Below are 19,538 nucleotides of genomic sequence, written 5' to 3'. Positions count from 1 at the left end.
GCCGATGATGAAACATAATTATGTTGAATCACTCACGTATCTGAAGGATACAAAGAGCAGGGAAACGGTAAAACGTATCTGTAGGTGGCACCAATGACAGAGGAAACCAATTGCCAGACGACAGACGACAGAGGGAGTCTCTCAAATGAAAGCGAACGGAAACACCAACAATTATACGGAAACAATCCCTAACTAAGACGATCAGCTTAAAGTTCTTCCCTTGAAATTGTCAATCATTTTTCTTTCCATTCCCTTGAATTTCTTCTCCACATTTCTGCCTTAAATTGTTGAAAGAACAACATTTCTCTTGCATTTCACCTGATGCACTGAAAGAAATGGATATCAAGTGATAGAAATACTTTCAAAATGAAGTATCTTATAATATTGATTCAGAACATTTTGCGCTTCCACTCACTATTTTATATGGATATCATTTCACATTAGCAATATTCTGGAAAAAGTCCTTGAACTTTCTTTCCGTTTAGCCGCTTTAAACCATCATCATGGCTAGAGCAAACCAAGCAGCAAGTCGAAAATACAAAAAATAAAAGTCCTTAGCCACACAATGACTCTGGGGAACCGCCGAAAAGGAAATGAAATCCCCGCATCTGCCCATAGAAATGCAAATGCAAATAAGCCAAAAGGCTGCAGCAAGATGCTGATGAGTCGAAAGGAAACTTCTGCACTCCGAGCGGGCTCTCTAAGAAACAAAACCAGGAAAACGCAGAAGGCAGTAACAAAAGTGAACTTGAGCCACCAAAATGCGTGGAAAATCGCGTGGGGGGCAGATGGGGGAAGAAAAAAGGGAAAAGCCAAGCGGGTTCAACGCACCAACAAAGGCGGCAACACGGCAACGGGGCAACAATGGAAATTGGCCAACAAATGTCAGACGGATCCAAAACAGGACAAAGGCGTGTTCGTGGGGCGTAGCGGGGGGCGTGGTCATGACCATGTAAGAGACATAAATTACGCATTAAGTGAAATGAATTGCAGAAAATTATCCACAGCAAAGCGTTCAATCAAAGCGGAAATAAAGAAAATCCACAAAACTCCAAAAACCTTCCGGAAAATTCCGCTTAACTGTTGCTGACCAGAATGGACTTTCCAGAGGGTTTTCCCTCCAGCCAGACACGTGCATTTTACACATTGTATGAATATTTTTCTGCACCACCAACAAAATTAAAAACTTTCACAGAACGCACCTTGTTTAGTTTTTGTTTCGGACGTCCTGCCTTTTGGTTTTCTAGTTTTTCCTCGTATTTCGCTTTTAATATCTTTCACTAATAACTTTTATGGTGATTTTTCACAGAGGTTTCCCTCTAGATTTACGTAAAGTGACCGACTCGAAGGACGCAAAGTGTTTGTTTCCGCCGCCACTTCCGAATCGTTGGAGAACTCAGCGCGAACTGAGATCCGAGGAGATGATGGTCTTGGCCAGAAGGCCTTAAGAGACTGGTTTTCAGTGCGTTTTTCGCCGCCGTTTGGCAGTAATGAAGAGGCAGCAGCAGGAGCGCCAGTAACTGCAATAACAACGAACGCAGCACAAGTCCTGAGCGGGTCAAACAGCTGACTTTCTTAGCCGGTTTTTGTAAGCGGCGAATTGGAAGGCCAGAAAGAGAGCTTGACAATGGGTTTCTCTTAAACAAGAACTGAAAGAAATTCTATAACCTTAATTTAAACTATTTTTAAAAAATTGATAGTAAACATTACTCCATATCTTTCTTTAAATAGTTTACTTTTATCACATTTTAATAAATTATTATATCTTAAATTCTCGAAAACTTATTGTAAGCCTGGCAATGCTGTCACTCTCAGGACTTCCACTCTTACGCATTGAAACGGCCTGAATTCGCCCTGGCCAAACCTCTCTCATTAGCATACAATTTGTTTGTACCTGCGCAGTGGCCAGGACCTCTCACTTCCCACCCTTCCTAAACTCCCACCCCCCCGTTACGCCCAATAAAGCAACTACTACATCGCAACCAAACTGAACAAGTTGCCTACTCCAAAACAGAGTTGCCCTCGCCACTTGCCACTTCCCTCGTAGTTTAAAATTATGTTTGTCAAAGTTCTCGACTGTAAAATTTGTGGCGTGCCCCCATTTGATCAGATTGAAGGAGCAAAGGGGGTGGAATGGCAACCAAAGGGGGAGCCCCGAAATGCAACCACAACAATCTGCGCAACAGTAGCGACAAAACAAACGCAACCCACACTTGACCGCATGCCTCGAGTCGACTGGCAATCGAGACCACAAAATGTTCAAACACTGTGGGAAATTAGTCACTTAAGTTGGTTATCAATGGGTATTCCCATAGCCTTATATCTATTAATCATTAGCTATGCTCTGTTAGAAGTTTCTTTCCCTTCTTAAGTTCCCTTCAAGTTCCTTTGTCTTTTGTAGAATAAATATGGTTATAATATTGTTATTATCTGCATAGAGAAGTCATAACATTACCAACAGTATTTGTTTTCCCTGTACTTCTACACACATGATTACGAATTTTGTGGTGTAACACGCTGCGTATGAGTAACGCTGAAAAGGGGAACGCCTGTCTTGGCTGATAGTAATTATCAAGCACAGTGAGGCCGCACAAAAGGTTGTCAATGAAGCGTTTGCCGCCTCACTTGCCGACGCCTACTTAGACACGCCCATTCAGGAGGGGGAGTGGCAGGAGGTGTATTTCATTCAAGTGAATATCGCTCATACGCCCGCTGGGCCACCCAGTCACATTTTATGGGGTTAAGTGAGTTATGATTATTTCAGTGATAGAAGGAGGCGAGCATGCAGAAAAGGAACTCCAGGACACCCATGTGGTTGCTTTATTTATGACTCTCCTCGGCTCTTCTCCTTCTTGCCTTGACTTAACCAACATTTTGAGGTCCTTGGAGCTGGTGCTGGGCTGAGGCTTTGGGCTGCCAAGCGAGTCCCGGCGTAGACAAAAAACAAATTAGAGCCGGGTGACATTTTTATTGCTATTTAGCCTGGTGTGCCAGTGATTGTGTGTGTAACGAGAGCATTGCTCGACTTCAGAGGTAAATGAACTCTTTGTGGAAAATTATTTTTCTTAGCTTAGGAAGCCAATTGTTGTTTTTGGTTGCTTAAAGTCGAGGGTAAACACTTCCGTTGGGCGATTTTCAATTACACAAAGAATCCACAGAGGGAGATTGACGACATAAATCCTGGCCCAAGTCCAACAAAGACAGGCAAATCGAAAGCAGAGATTTAGAAGGAAAAACGTCTTTTCCTTGGGGAGGGGGCATATTTCCCTTGGTCTCCACCTAGCTTAAATTACCCGTTGAAATCGTATACCTCATTACGCAAAAAAGACCAAACATAATTATGAACAAGAGACAAGCACAAGCCGCATTGAACAATCAGAATACCGAAGCTAGCTGAGGTCCTGCAGTTGAATGTCCTTTTTATGCCACAACATCAGGACCCGAAGGAGGAGCCAGCCGCAAGAAAAGTTTGAGCAGCTCCTTGAATTGGTTTCATTATGAGGCCACGACTTTCCCTTTTTGCTGTTCTTATTGCCGTTCAAAGACTTTTAGCTTTAAGCTCCTACTTTTTTCTATTTCGAAAGGAAAATAAATACCTTGAGGGGGTTGCACATTGACGGGGTTAAGGCCCGCCAGTCTGTGACCCCACGAGACAGACGAATTGTAAACAGAATCCCATGCGGAGTGTTTTTTCTTTACCAAAAATTTCAACTTTTTCATTTGTTTTTATAAGTTTGAGTTAGGTAAGTTCTCCGCTTTCTACCTGTCCCACTACAAACTTTTATTTAACTCTGTCTGGTCTGAGTTTTCTGGGTTGCTATTTGAATTTCAGGAATTTTTGTTTGCTTTGTTCATTAAAAGTTTTCAGAAAGAACTTAGGCTATGCCTTTGAAAGTATTAAGATCCAGAAATAGTCAACTAAATAAGGTTTTTCTAGGATTTGATCTTCTTAATATTTGTTTTAATGTTTAGGAAACCTTTCTCTATTCTGCATTCCTATTATTACATAAATTCGGAATCATATTTTCTTTTCTTTATCTAATAAAAATAGAATACAAATTTTAAAACTCAAAAACCCAATATTTCCAGGTAAATACACTTCTTTACAATCATTTTACACGTCAATCTACATTATTATTGAAGCGCCATCTATTTCTTGAAAAAGCTTTAGCAGCATGCAAAGTGGCTTAGCAGAGACACACACCACAAGTCAACAGCTTTCCTTTAAAATAGTTTAAAATTCTTTTAAATATATAATATTAGTTTATAAAGGCTGTAAAATAAATTAGATAGCTCTTATAAATATATAGCAATTTTCCAAAATATTTAAGGCGGCAGCAACAACAACATTTAAATGATAAATTCTCATTTTGTTACGAATTTTGATTTTTTATTACCAAAAATGTTAGTCAAAAATGGAAAATTAGATGGTAAAAAGGGTATACAAAAGCCAAACTACGCACAAATATTGATAAATTAAAAGCATCCACAACGCAGAAGGGGAAACTAAAACAATAACTTGTAAAAAAAACGTCGATAATTTTTCATATAACATTTTATTAATAATATAAGATTTATTCGCTTCATGGCTTCTGCTTCCATTTGCCTGCTAAATTATATAAACATTTAAATAATAGCGAAATAATGAATGCTACGTAAGAAAAGGGTTCGCTGTCAAACTTAAACTATTAAATTTTGAGCTGAAAATATACAAAGAGATTTTAGAAAATATTTTATCATTAGTATGTAGATATCTTAAGTTCGTTGGTAAATCATTTTTTGTCGAATTTATCTCGTTTAAGTGCTTACAAATTATTTGAGGGGGTACATAATGTGGATTAAGTATTTAATTGATTAATTAATTAAGAGCATAATTAACGTATAAAATCATTGGCACAAGTTGCAGTCAAATTAACAATTAATTAAGAAGGAAAACGAGTCAACTGTGTTAAAGAACTCAATGTTAGGATAGCATCGATGAATGGTATTTGGAATTTTCGTTTTGCAATTGCACAGTGGGGTCCAAAAAAATAGGTATAGGTCGTATAACATAAATTGCACTTAGCATAGAGGTTGAGAATACTTTTGGTTCTTGGAAATAAAAGCTAAATTATAAGTAAATGTACATGTAATCTTCTCATCCTATCACTAATTACTGTAAGTGGAAATCTGAAGTGCACTTTGTGGCTCATCATAACTCATAACTCAAAATCATAATCATAATTTTCTTTCTCTTCAGTTTTCTCCATAATTACAACAAACAATATAACAGCAACAACAATCAGGCCATAAACGGGGCACTCAGGTGAGTGCAATTGCAATAATGATAATCACACCAATCACGATCAGGCACAAAGTGAGCAAATCGTTCGGTGTAATCAGGCCCACGGTGCAGGCGACAAATACGTGCTCGAGTGTTGTCCAAGCGCCCCGCGTTGCACCACCACCAACCGCTCCGGCTGCAGCTGCCACCGCAGGCGGCCCCAGTGGTGCCACATTTCGCACCTCGCCAAAAACGGAAAGAGCCTTGCAGCTGGTAGTCGGTCGTTCATCATCATTAGCAGCATTTTGATGAGCGGGATTCGCCGGAAGTCCTTTGCGACGATGTGTCTGGCTCTCGGTTACACTGCCTTCCTTTCCAGCTCCAGCTGCCTTTGCCTCACTGCCTTCTTTCTCCTTCTCAGTATGCTCATCATTGTCAATCGATTTGATGGCTTCGCCGAGTGGTTCTTGCCCCACTTCCGTCTCGTAATTCACTTTCAGCTCGGAAATGCTCAGGTTGAGTTGGGGCGTCTCGTAGACGGTGCTCTTGCGGCGTGTGAACGGCATCACCGAGTCGCTTTCGTCGAGTTCTAACTCCTCCAACTGATCGTAAGAGGTTTCGTTAAGACCAGTGGCGTTAAGTTCTGTGGCGTCCAGATCTATGCTATCTAGTTCGTTGTAAGATGTATCGTTAAACTGACTTTCGTTAGGATTTTCTTCCTCAAGCTGACTTTCGTCCAGTTTTGACTCTTCAAGTTCTAATTCGTCTAACTCGTCAAAAGAAGCCTCAAGCATTCGTCCAATTACTTCCGATTCGTCCAGTTCAGTTTCTGTTTCGTCTAGTTTGAATTCCAATTCGTCAAATGCAGATTCGTTAAGCAAGCTTTCGTTAACTTCGATAATGGCAAAACTTAACCCATCTACCTCATCTGGCGTAATTCTTTGCAGAGTCTCAGTGGTGAGATCGTACACCTCTTGGCTCAGGCTAATAGTCTCGTTAAGTTTCAATTCTTCAACTACAGATACCAATTCTTCTGTCACTAAACTATCTTCTCCAATTGTTGGCTTCGTTTCTTCACTACTCTCCCTGACCGCGTTAAGTTCTATTTCTTCCCGTAGGCTCTCTTCTAACTCTTCTTCCGTGGGTAAAGGCGGAAAGTCTTCTGCCCCCAAACGATCACTAGCTCCTAAGCATTCGGTATCCGTCTGCTCCTCATCCGTGGACTCTGAGGCACTAATAGAAACCTCCGACACGTAATGCTCCCTGACTTGAAAGCGGGTATTGTAGGTGGTCTGCAGTTCCAATGAGGCGTTCGCATGGTTAGCTAGAGGAAAATCCGTGAGGCTTACATTCCCGGAGTCCGGATTGGAGGAGGTCTCCTCCAGAGAACTCAAAGAATCGAATTGAGTGAGAGAACCATTCGCTCCTCCTTCTGGCAGGAGACTTTCTTCCTCGTCACGATCCATGACAATGCGAATTTTGCTGGCATAGATCCGATTAAAGTTGGGCGACAGCTTCAGCGTGGACTCCACCTCCTCGTGATCCTGCTCCGGAATCGTCTCTAGCTTATAACTATGGCTACTACAAGTGCTAGCATTATCGTTAGAGGTTGGATGGGTGGTTGAGGCTGAGGTGGAGGTGCTAGTAGTAACATCAAGTTGAACATTCAAAACGGGATTAGTAGCGCTATTAGCTGGATCGAGCTGGGCGGGATTAGTAGTATTGGTATTTGCATTGGCAGTGGCATTGGCGTTGGCGGATTCGGAATCAGGCGAACTCGGGGCCTCAGCGGTGGCGGGATCGTCTCCGTTACCTGTGGCATTATGCGTCAGCCGGCTGCGATGCTGCTGTTTCGGTTGCTCCTCGATGCCAAAAATGGCGGCCAGCTCCTCGCTGGAGTTGTACTGCGATGGTGAGGATGTGGAGGAGCAGGAGGCTCCTCTCTCCCGGTTCCTGCCCCTCCGCTCACCCACTGGGGTCAACTGAAGCGGTGGTGGCGAGCCCGAGGAATCGGTTGGCTTGGACTCCGTACTCGGATTAGTGGTGCTACTGATCGTATTGCTCTGACTCGTGCTCATCGTGTTGGTGCTAATGGTAGTGCTCTGCGGTGTGGACTGCCCCTCGTACGAGGTGGTGCTAAAGGTCTTGATCGGATCGGTGCTGGGTGCATGGCAATCGCTGCTCTGCGACTTGATGTAGTCGCTGGAGGAGTACGGATTGAAGGAGGTGATGCTCGAGGAGAGCGGACGGCTGGCGCGCGATGGACTCGACGACTTGGCCAAACAGTCGCTGCTCGAACTGAACGAACTGGCGGTGGTGCTCACATTGGGTGGGAAGCTCCCGCTGCCGCTGCCACTCCCACTCGTCAGACTGGGGGCTGTGGTACGCTGGTCATCGGTGGTGGTGTTGGTTGAGCTGCTGCTCTTCGCCTGACGCTCGCACTCCTGCATGATCTTGTCAATCTCCTCGAGCGTCTGGCTCTTCGCGTGATTCTCTGGAACGGGACAAACGAGAGTGGCATCAGCGGCTGCACCGCCCGTTGCATTGGTGGTGCTGTTGCTCATATTACAGTTGGCCAGGTTGTCATAATCCGGATTGTTGGCCAGTTCGCTGAGCTGCCTCATGCAACGCCTGGCTATGTGCTCGATCTTGTCGGATTGTATGGGATCCAGTTTCTTGATGAGGTGCGGCATCACCAGTTGCTCGCCTCCGGCTCCTGTCATTGTGGTCTGCTTGACCTGCAGAGCTTCTTGTACAACCACCGGTGGCTCCGTGGTCACTATGTCTTTGAGGATCTTCTCGCAGACTGCATTTGCCGCCTCAGAGACCTCGTCGATAGCCCGGATAAGTTTGCCCTCTTTGTGTAGCTTCCTTAGAGGCTTATCCTGAGCCTCCTGATCCTCTTGTCCGGCATCTGGCAGAGTTTCCAGCAGCATTTGGCCACATCGCTTGGCTGCCTCGGAGACAGCTTCAATCTGCTGCAGTTCATCCTCCAATCTCTGTTGTTCTGCATTCAACTTGGGCCTGGCAGCTGTGATCAAAGCCTCCTTGCGGAGTTCATGGAGTTCCTGACTCAGTTTAATGCTGCTGGCCTGCGCATCCTGGGCAATCTTGTTGAGAGCATCATCCATCATGGGCTCCGGGGACAAGCTCTTTCGCGGAGCAGGCACAGGCGCTGTTCTGGGTGCATCCTCTTTGGTCAGTCGCTCTGGTAGTTGGGAAATAGCTCCTCCCTGGCTTGGATGCCTGAAGGGGATGGGATGATGCTTCCTAGCCAAATCCAGCTCCTCATCCTGGGCTTTCAGCTTACGGAGGAGATCCAGTGTGGCGGGCACATCTTTGGTATCACTGCCACCGTCACCCTGCAGATTGGACATGCTGCCAGCTCTCTCCAGGTTGCGGGACAGCTCAATGTAGCTATTGAGATCCCCGCCAGAAGGTTTCGCCGCATCTCTCTGGATCAGGTTGTAGATGTTCGCTGATTGGGTTCTTATGGCCCTCTGCTTCTTCTGCATGGGATAGACGAAGCTGGATTTGGGACCAGGTGGATCTTTTCTCAAGGAACGCACAGCCAGATCATCTTTAATGATGTCAGGAGAGCCAGTCTTCTTCTTCACCCTCACTGGCTCCACATGAAGATAATCGGACTGCGGAGCAGGCACTATGGGTCCCACTGGGATGCCAAATGGTGGCTGCTTCTCCGAGGAACGATGTTGGAGATTGGCCAACTGTAGGTTCCTGAAGGCCACGTCATCTCTGACTGGATCAGGTTCTCCGGTTGGCGAATCTTCATCCTCGTAGTCATCAGCATGCGCCAAGGCGAACTTCTCAAAGTCACTGGGCGTGGGAACTCGCATCTTGGAGACCATATCCAGCTTGGGTTCCGGCTTGAATTCAGCTGGTTCTGTTAGGCCCAGGGATTTGTAAATGGCCTCCAGTTCGTTGATGGCCTCCTCCAAATTCGCAGGCTTTTTGCGGGGGAAGTAGACAGGTGGCGGTGGCGCCACAGCTGGCGTGCTCATTTTACGCTCCGGATAAACTGGTGGAGGTGCTTGTTGATGCTGCTCCCTCTTCTCTGCCACATACTCCTCGTACTTGTTGGGCAAATCCTCGCCAGATCGCCTGTTCTGATAATGATGCGGCATCGAGTTGGTCTTCTGAACATCCCGGTGGCGGATCTCTACAAAGTTTTGGTTACCCCGTTCTTGGGTGGGTTTAATGTGGAGACTTCCGCAAACAATGTTATCCTGATTGGGCGAAGGATTAGTCGGTGGCGGATTCCTTTTTGGTTTCTGCACCTCGGAGTACATGGGCATGGGGTAAGTCCTCAGTTCACTCAGTCGCGAGCTGGAGAAAGATCGCGGTTTGGTCAAAGGCTGCTGGGGAGCGGGATTCGGCGTTGGAAGACCACTCTTAGAGGTTCGCAATATTCCACTGGATGCTGGAACTCCCGTATTGTCCACCCTGCCTGGTTCCATCATGTGTATGGGCTTCCTGGAGCGTGGTGTTGCATCTGCCACATAGTGGAAATCAATGCCATTGGGCAGGGATTGCTTGCCAGGATTCGCATTCCTCTCAGAGCGCGTTATGAATCTCCTGTGATGCGGCTGCTGCTGACTCACAGGAGCACTGACTATCGAGGAGCTGGGCTGGGAGTTGAGCGAGTGCACCGACTGGTAGTGAGGTGGCTGCCAAATACGATCATCAGAGGCGCAACGACTGTTGTGGTCGAAGGCGTAGGACACGGGTCGCAGGTCTCCCGAACTGGAACCAATCTGCCCGGAGCCACCGACATGCACCCTCCTCAGAGGATCCCTGGGTGGCGGTGGTGGTGGCAATGGCTTACTCTGCATCCTCCCATTCATATTCTGCAGATGGATGTGACTGTCGTAGCTGATGCTTCGCTTTCCATCGCTCTGCATCGCATTCTGAAGGTTCTTCTGTGGCTGCGGTTGCCACTGCACATAGCCACTGGAGGCATTCGTTGGTTGGTAGATGGACAAAGGCAGTGGCTGGGTTTTGTACCGCTGCTGCTGGTTAACAACTGGTACTCCGCCATGACTTGGCTCGCCATCTCGGGACAATCTCTTGTAGTACCTCTCATTGCGAGCTGCTCGACTGCGTCGACTTTGCCCAGCCGCGGAACCTAAATGGATGCTCTCGTCGCTGCGGTACTTGGAAAACGTGGAGGAGTTCAACGAGATCAGTTCCTCTTCGCTGGAGTGAGCTCCTGGTGGCTTTGGGCCTCGTTGCGCCGAGCGGGATTTATGCTGCTGGTAACCATTTCCCTGAGCACCAGGAGGTTGCTGCAGGAGTAATCTCCTGTCCAGGGAGTTGCTGGAGCGCTGGTAATAGCCAGGTTGATTTTGGTAGTAGGGTTCCGGTTGAATGGTCTCCAAGGGCAGGAAGAACTCGTTGTCGAGCTGCGGTTGCGGAGGATGTGGTGGAGGCTGCTCTTGCCGCGGACTCACCACGATGTGATCGAACTTGCTGCTACCTCGCGATCCTTTGCCATGTTTACCCTTTGGCTTGCTGGCCGACTGACGCTGGGCGGGCACAAAACCAGCTTTGCGATCCTCCTCGCTGGAGGAGGCACTTTCAGCCTCCTTCTTCTTGCGGAAGAGCCTGCCGAAAGACCATTTCTGTTTGCCGGAAAGTTGTTGCGAGGATCCTCCTATGCTGTGATTGCCCCTTAGCCTATCCATATCCTCCTCCTCCTCGTCCTCCTGATTGTGATGATGGATGTCCGCTGTGGTAGTGGTGGTCGTGATCACCTTCGAATCGTGGTCGTCGGCGCTGTTCCGGTCATTGGTCAGCTGAAGCTCCCGGGGCAGCGGCAACTGAGGCCGCCAAGTGGTTTGAACAGTCTGTAAACAAATCGAGAGAAATAGAGAGTTTAGTTTGGTTTGCTTTTTGTTTTTTGTTCAATGGAAATCAAGATAAATTTATGGTTTATTTGCCCGCAACTCGCGGAACCGAGAGGCTGATAAGATTACGTAGTGCCAACTTGTGTTAACTTGGCCCACAGACCTCTAGATAAGCAAGCCCAGTCAGTCAGCCTTTAACGATCTTCGCGGCTATCTAAAAGGTTTTGCTGCTTTTTACGACCTCACGTCGTTTGCATTTACATGACAACTCGAGATATAACTTCATCTAATTCAGGGTCGTTGGTCTCTCTCTCTCTCTCTTAAAAATTATGCGTAAATTAAGCTAACTAATGCTGAACAGAAGTGTCTAACAAAAGTATAGAAAATATTGCAAGATTTAAGACTAAACTCCCAGATTTAAGGTTTACATCTAAGGTAAACCCTTTCCAACTTGTCAAGTTTTTCTTTTTCTATTCATTTTCCAAAAGAAACCCATTTGCATACAGCTCCCACGCTGTACTTGTCTGTACTTTTTAGTGAATCCAGAACGGAAGCCTCTTATTATCATTACAAATTAGACATTTAGCAGAGTAGTTAGTAAGCCGGCTTTGAAAAAGCTATCTAGATAATGCCCTTATCTTTGCTTATACATAATGCATAATGTATTGTTGAGTTCGTGGAACCAATTCAGGCAATTCTTTCATGATCCATCAAAGCTTTTTCTTTACAAAACGAAGAAACTATTTAATCTTATCGAAGAACCCCATTTGCCATTTGCCAATTGAAAGGCCGCGCAAACAAATGATGAAACTAATTAATTTAATTTATTTAACAGCCCTCTCCGTACAATTTCCATTCCGGTTTCCAATTTGTTTCTTCTTTTCTTCGAGGATATTAAACGAAAATAAACCAAATTGCGTGTGAAATTCGAGGGGGAGGGCCCATATATGATATTTGTTTATACAGAAAGCTCTGCAATTGGTCTGATTTTGGGGCAACAGGCGGTGTGTGGGATCTGGACGCATCATTTCCGTTGCTGACGCCATTCGAAATAGCTAAGGATGACGGCAAATGATCTCGGCCAGAAGAAGACACCAAAGGGTTACACTTGCTTCCCTTCCGAGAGTGGTAAACAATGAGAACGAGGGGAAGCATAAGCCCAATGAGATTATGCTGGTGTCGAATGATATTCGATATGGTTGTTATATAGAAACAAAGACGAGGATCCCTTCAAATTGTCATGGAAAATATTGCCTTATTAGCACTCTCATAAGCCCCTCCATCTGGTGTTTATAGTTTATAGAAAGAACGCTTGAAATCTATAAAAATTGATCAACCGCATAACAACAGATCTCTTAAGATCACCTAAAAAAGCTTCTACATTTGTCTTCCATAACAATTCAAAGTCTCGTAAAAATTTTAAGAACTTTTCAACAGAATTTCAAAAACTTCACAGAACACATGTCCCATCTTGCGGTCGCAGTTCCCTCGCCTGTCATCTTTGACTAACGGATGGAAATTTATGCAAGACTTCCCCGAAGCACATCTCTTTCGTGATTCACAATCAGCAATTTAGAGACTCATTATTATTTCTGATTTAGACTCTATATTTATGTAAATTACATGAGAATTTTGAACAGAGAATTTACGGTCGCCTAAACAGCTGCGTAATGTCGGGCAATGTGCCAGTAAAAAATCATATGCGGCCGAGTAAGATGGCCAACAACACAAATCACTCATACGCAATGGCGTAAGCCGAACAAAAAACAACAATAGGAACACATATCAAACGTGCGATTGTTTCTCTGGGTGGAAACTATTAATAGGCGAACGCAACTCCAGCTGCGAATCCGAACAAGATTCCCAAAACTCAAATGGCAAATCCGAATTCCCAAAAAAAGAGACGGGCAAAACGAGAAATATTTGAGAAAACTTAAAAATAAAACAGGCATCAAAAAAAAGTACAAACTGGGAGGAAAATACAAAATTCGCGCGATATAGTCTTCGAGGTCTACGAATATAGAGGTCCAATCCGTTCCGATCCGATCCAAACCGATCCGTCACGAGCACGCGCGCTTTCTAGACTGATTATGGCTAAGGAAAAACTTTCCGTGAAGATCGATTCGAAGGCGTCTGAAAAAAGCTCCCAAAAGAAGCTCCTCAAATGGACGCAAGAGCAGCTACAGAACTTAAGAGAACGAACCTGCGAATGGGGTGAAGAATTCCCAAGAGTGTATTTTACATGGCTGGGACTGAGAGAGGCGGTGTTGCTCTATAAGAAATCCCTTCAGTTTAGTCCCTTAGGCCCTAGGCTAAATCTCAATTAAGTAAATAAACTAAATTGATTTTTCTAGCTTCCCCAAAATCATGATCATTAAAAGTGTATTACGACCACGGGCAGTCAATGAACTTTTACCCCCGCCTTCGGGGCTTTTAATTAAGGCCGAAAATACACAATTCAATTAAGTGGGCAGGGAAAACTCTTCAGGTGAAGGCGGTTCGTACATTCATCCTCCAAATGGGGGGAGAAACATAGCATTCATGCACTCAGAAAGTAGTAGTAGGCAGCGTTTTCTTTTAATAATATAGAAAATTCAGTCTATGTCAAGTTTTGTCTCTTGTTCTGTCAGCCGATTAACAAGCCCATTCATTTCGATCTGAGGGGAAGGAAGCAGGGTGACCAACTTCTGGTTATGAATGTTCCCCCAAAATAGCCTCTCCTATAATACTGATCGAAGATGTTCCACTTGTGTCACATAAACATGTCCAAATGATTCACTCGGCCCGTATAGAAGCGATGGCTAATGCAATTATCTGTGGACAAAAGGTAGGAAAAGTGTTTAGGCAGCTTGGAAAAGCGAACAGAAACCACGAACTATGCGGAAGATCTAGACAGCGGCGAAACTAAAGTGCACTCGAAAGTGGGTGAAGTGAGTTCCATCTAATTATAGACGGACATTTGCTATATATATACACTTAGGTAAGATCAGACGCCTCAATATGGGTCACTATACTCCTCCCCCTTGGAACTGAGGGGGCAGAGAACTACCTGAGTAAACTCGGATAACCTTGGATTCGCTCCCAAATGCTGCAGTAATAAAAATGTATTTAAATCGGTTTCGCTAATTCGCAGCTGTGCAGCGAGAAGTTAATGAACTGAAACACGAATTTTAATTACATCTTTAATGACTTCAATTTGATATTTTTGCTCGGCTTGTGGGGGACTTCAAAGCAATGTACTTAGCAAGGGATTTGCTGTGGAAAGTATTTATAAACTCAGCCATGTGTAGTTGTAGTTTGAATGCCGTTTTAAGTATCTGCCACATCCGCTTGCGAAAGTATCTCCATCGCCATCAAAAGAAGTTGAAATATCTGTGTCAGAGCGGCAAATCCCCCAAGCTTATCACACACATTATGCAAAACCAAAAACCAAGAAAAAAACCAAAAAAGCAAAAAAGCCGCAAACAGAAATTAAGAAATTTCTGCGAGAAGTTGAAGTCTTGAGGCTGACAGAAACAAGTGGTTTCTGGGCTCCACTTCTAATTCATTCGGGATGGCCCCGAACAAACGAATGTCTCTGTCTCTCTGCGGTTCGGCTGGCTTTCAAGCGTGCATAATCTATACTAATTTCTCTGGCCAGAAGCGCGGGGTCAATAGCCAGGCCATTAGAACTGACCAACTCAGCTGGAAAAACTTCTCTCAACCCCCAACTCTTTTATTATTATTATTTATGCACAGCACGTGTTGCATTTCTTGGCTGCAAGTATGTTTGTTTATCCCGACGAGCTAATGACTAGTGCGTGATATTGTTGATGTTGCTACATTCCCATTGTTTCGAGTGTGCCTCGCGTGAGGCTATCCCAGAAAGGTGTATCGTATCTGACGGGTATCATATTGAACCAGGAAGTACGCTTAGCTAACATCGCTTTCCAGCTTTTCTCGCATTTCTAATTATGCATATTTTGTACATTTTTCACGTCAGGGAAGAAGCCCAAAAATGTGAGAATTTGTTAGGCTGATTTGGTTATAAATTACAGAAGGTTCTTTCTAGATTTGATATTCCAAAGAGGCTTTTACGCTTGAGCTAATGTTGGAATAATATTTATTATTCCCAAAAAATGTCTACGAATCTCTCAATTTTCACGCCATTTTCTCACTTAACGAAAACATGTTTTCAAAAATTTCTTATTTCCATAAATTCAGCAAACTTTTCCCCTGCCCAGCGCCCAACTTTTACAGACCATGAAAACGAAAAACAATTTTTGAAAGCAGCCGAGCCGCAGGCATAAAAAGTGTTTTTAGTTTTGCCTCCCATTTCGTGGCGTCTGTAATTTCATAAGAAAATAAAAATTCTGCGTAGACGACGCATGGAAAGATATTTTGCATATTTTAAAAAGAGAAAAAAAAACACATAACATAACGTAATAATAAGACAACAAACAGAAACTCTTCGCTTTCGTTTTCAAATGTCGCGGGGCGTTGAACTTTTCTCTCAGAGAAGCCGCGATCTTGGGGAGTCGCCCAGTCGCCCTCTGGGTCCCCCTGGACTTTGGCTATTGGTTTACACTTTACCTTTCCGACTGTTTGTTATACAAAACCCCAGACTTTCACTGGAAGTCATTAATTTTCACCCAAATTCGAGTGTGAGCCAAAGAAATCAGCATTTGATCCACACACACATGTAAATCGATTTTTAATTGCTCCGAAATGTGCGTTGGGAAACGCGGAGACCCTAACAAGCAGGTGGCAAAGTATGTATTTAAATTTATGAAAATTATTTGTCAGATTATAAGGCCAGAGATCGGAGGTAGATTGAGTTGGAAAGCCGGCTAATTTGTAGCGTTTAGTTAAGTTTAAGTTGATTCGATAGGGAAACACACACTGGATTTGCATAATTACGCGAAACTGTTGAAGGCCTTTTGCGTAAGCTTATGTTATTGGATATGGAGTCGTGGGATTTGGATTCGGATGAATGAAATGTTAATCGGAGCAACAGGTCCAGGCCACTGCTGATGGCTCAATCGATGCTTAAGCCAGAGATTTGTGTTTTTGAATGAAGAAATTCACGGTTATGAGTAGGTTAAAGATGGTTTAAAGAGATTCTCATTCAGTAAACTAGTTTTTTAAGGCTTTTTAATAATGTTTTAACAGTTTCATTAACCACAATGAAGTGGAAGATTAATAATTCTTGCATATATTCAAAAATAACTAATTATTATTCCATTTTTAAGGCTGTTCTTTACTTAACAAGGTACCTAGGCTAGCATTTCTGTCTTAAACCAATTCATCAGCTTTTTCCTTCAACTTGCGGGTTCAATTAGCATCTGAAACTTCAACTCGAAACGTCTTAAATTGATTCTCCGCCTCAATTTGGTTGAACAATTAACGCCTTGACAGATTCCTGAGTTTGTTCAAAGAATTCTGAGCATCTGTAGAAAGAACTAAAGACGCTTTCCTTGTACGTCAAAACCCACAGAACAAAGCCTTTGAAGGGCGATTTCAAATGTTTGTTTAGCTTGGCATGGGCAGCGAATAAAGTCGTATAAGTTTTATGATCATTTAGGGCTCTGCAGGGAAAACTCCCTACAGCTGGGAAAGATTTCAAAATAAACACAGAGCCCGATCTTTGTTACAGTTCACAAAGCGGAACATTTTACTGTAAGACAAGGCAGAAAATGCATTTTTTGCACGCTTTCAAGTTGCTTTAACTCGTTTTTTGTGCTGCGTTGGGAGATTAACAAGCCATTAACACGTCTCGAATACTTTCAGTCTCAAGACCTTGACCCAGCCATCTGAATACAGAGGGTAATCGAGGGGAAAGGGAATTGCTCTACCAACTCCAATGTCAAACGGGGCGTATGCCGGAATTAATTATGAATTGCTTAAGGCACTTGTTCGACAAAATTACACACTATATGGCTGAGCAACATTAACAACACGAAAGAAACGTGCATCTTCTTGGCTATACAGCCATCCAGCTATTTCCGTAATATCTCTTCGGTTTAAAATACTCGAAATGCTTTTTGCCATGGCCCAAAAAACAAATTCACATCATCATTTTTTGTTTATAATGCGTACACACGAAAATTGAGCAGCAGCCAAACGAGATGTTCAGTTTTTGGCATCTCTGTGTTTGGTTTTTGGAGGTGTGTTAATGAATGGAGGTGTTGGGTAATGAATGTTTTAGATTTTAAAAAGTGTGATTTGTAAAGAAAATATGTAGTAAAGTCTGTAACTAATATGATATCTATTGTTATATATAATAGAAAGTGCTTTTAAAGACATTTCTGTGATTTAAATTCTGTTCTTTTAGAGAATGATTTGTCAACTTGATCTAATATTTTGATATTACTTTATACGAGGTGTGTTCAAAAAGTAAGGTGACTCTTCAAATTTCGCGAATTTCAAATTTTTCGATTATCGATTTTTTTGTTTTGTTATATTGGTACACTCTTCCCTAACATCTGTACCAAGTTTCAATGGAACATCCTCTTTTGTTTGGTTGTGAGAGGCGTAAAGTTACAAGTTATTTTGCGAGCTCGGCGATTTTTTGCTATCGAAAAATATGGATCAAAGGATTTGGATTTTTTGGCCAAAAACAACACCACAATAATGCCTCAGCCACCATATTCACCGGATTTGGCCCCATGTGACTTTTTCTTGTTCCCAAAACTGAAGATAATCGAAAAATTTGAAAAATTTGAAATTTGAAAAGTCACCTTACTTTTTGAACACACCTCGTATAACTTCTAAAAGGTTTCGATAATCGAAAAATTTGAAATTCGCGAAATTTGAAGAGTCACCTTACTTTTTGAACACACCTCGTATTACTCGATATACTAGCCAGTGACTGATCACAAAATCACTCTTTCAGCACCCATAAGCTTCTGTAGTTTTCCTTCTCGATTTTTCAATTTTCCACTTAGTGTTTATTTTGAATTTCTGTGCGCGTTTCTTTTTCAATTTTCTTTACTTTTCTGACAGACAGTTAAGTTGAAAGCCAGAGGAAATTTCTTTGGCAGAAAATCGAGATGTGCAGATATTATAAATATATAGAAGCAAAGATCACATAGGAATAGGAATATATTTAGTTAATGCCGTCGAGATCTGCGTATATATGTACACCTGTTCAGCGCTGGGAGATTTGCGAATGAGAAATGCGAATCTTTGGGGAATGAATCATTTTTGAATCAGAGATTGTGGCAACCTGAATTTCCTTTATATGTGTGCCGCCGAATCAAATGATTCTTGTTATTTACGAGCCCACAGGGCAAGGCCAAGTTTGGCATATGTTTTTAGACAGCGACTAGACCAGACTAGACCAGAAGGAAGCCGGCAATTTGCATGCTAGAGCAAAAGGCATAAAAATTAATTTCAGCAGCAGTTTTAAACATCCTTTGAGCGGCCAGAGATAGCCGGAAGCGGGCATTTTACATTTCCGCTCGACAACGACGACCACAATTGAATAGACAATGATTACGGTTCGGTTTACCCCAGAAATTATATAGTAAACTGTTCAATCTTCACAGTCAATGCATGCCAAACAAACTGTGAACATGGATATGGTACATTCCGTTTGCATACGGACATCTGACAGGTGGTCTAGATTTTGTGGCCCAAGGTTCGGGCCAGTCCGGGCCTTCATTGCGGATTAGTTGCAATTATTGTGGCCTCTTGACATTCTTCTTTATGAAAGACAGCAGCGGTCAACACAGAAACTCAGCACTTACGCACTATTGATTTTTGTTTTATTTGCTTGGGCTTAAACCTACTTAAAGTCTACACCCCACACCTCTTGCAAAGAGTGCCATCGATTTGTGTTTGTTTGACAATAAAAAGTAGCCGACATCATCAAATAAAAGTCCAAACCAAAGATATATCATCGAACTTGCCCTTAAGGGGCTTCAATTAAACGACCAAATGGCTGAACTGACCAAAGGGGACGGCGATAAAGAGCAATAAACTAAGGGCTAAACCGAGTAATTAAAAAGCAAGCCATCTGATTTGGTTTGTCTCGTTTCTCGTCTCGTTTCTTGTCTCGTTCCCTCTGAATTGTTATTGAACTTAATTGGATTTGGTAATTACTTGAAACAACAACAAGCCAACAGAAATGGGTGAGAAAGAGTAACGACGAGCCGAGAAGAAGAAATCAAAATTGGAAAATTGTTTTCTTTATGTAAGTGCCCGAGGCGGTTGCTTCATCTGGTTAAAGTTGAATTTCTATCCGATTTCGAAATGAAATTTTATTAAAAACAACAAAGTTTCCATTGCTGGGCCAGGGAAAAGTGCAAGAGAAGCAAATTGCATTGGAAATATGGTTTCGAAATACCGAAAAAACAATTGAGTGCGCATTGCAAGTACAGTGGAAACCCAGTTATGATGTATTTACTCAGCTTATCTAGAATCTA

The 19,538-nt window shown here is 43.2% G+C and overlaps 1 protein-coding gene across 11 annotated transcripts in view; it reads right to left on the bottom strand.

Moving 5' to 3' along the window:
* The window catches only part of LOC108107685 (supervillin), a 116,370-nt gene that overhangs the window by 78,872 nt on the left and 17,960 nt on the right, over positions 1–19,538 (bottom strand). For 10 of the 11 annotated variants that reach the window (XM_017215277.1, XM_017215281.2, XM_017215274.2 and 7 more), the window contains exon 2: positions 7,077–11,130. In XM_017215277.1, the coding sequence (XP_017070766.1) occupies positions 7,077–10,968 (3,892 nt within the window). In that variant the 5' untranslated portion in view covers positions 10,969–11,130. Of the gene's footprint in view, positions 1–7,076; positions 11,131–13,099; positions 13,212–19,538 lie in introns of those variants that run through there. The other variant, XM_017215276.1, reaches the window with a different exon arrangement.

Source organism: Drosophila eugracilis, unplaced genomic scaffold (assembly GCF_018153835.1).
Source record: "Drosophila eugracilis isolate 14026-0451.02 unplaced genomic scaffold, ASM1815383v1 contig_2088, whole genome shotgun sequence".
Lineage (NCBI taxonomy): Eukaryota > Metazoa > Arthropoda > Insecta > Diptera > Drosophilidae > Drosophila > Drosophila eugracilis.
The sequence above is the reverse complement of the archived record's forward strand: the minus strand, read 5'-3'. Positions and strand labels throughout refer to the sequence as shown.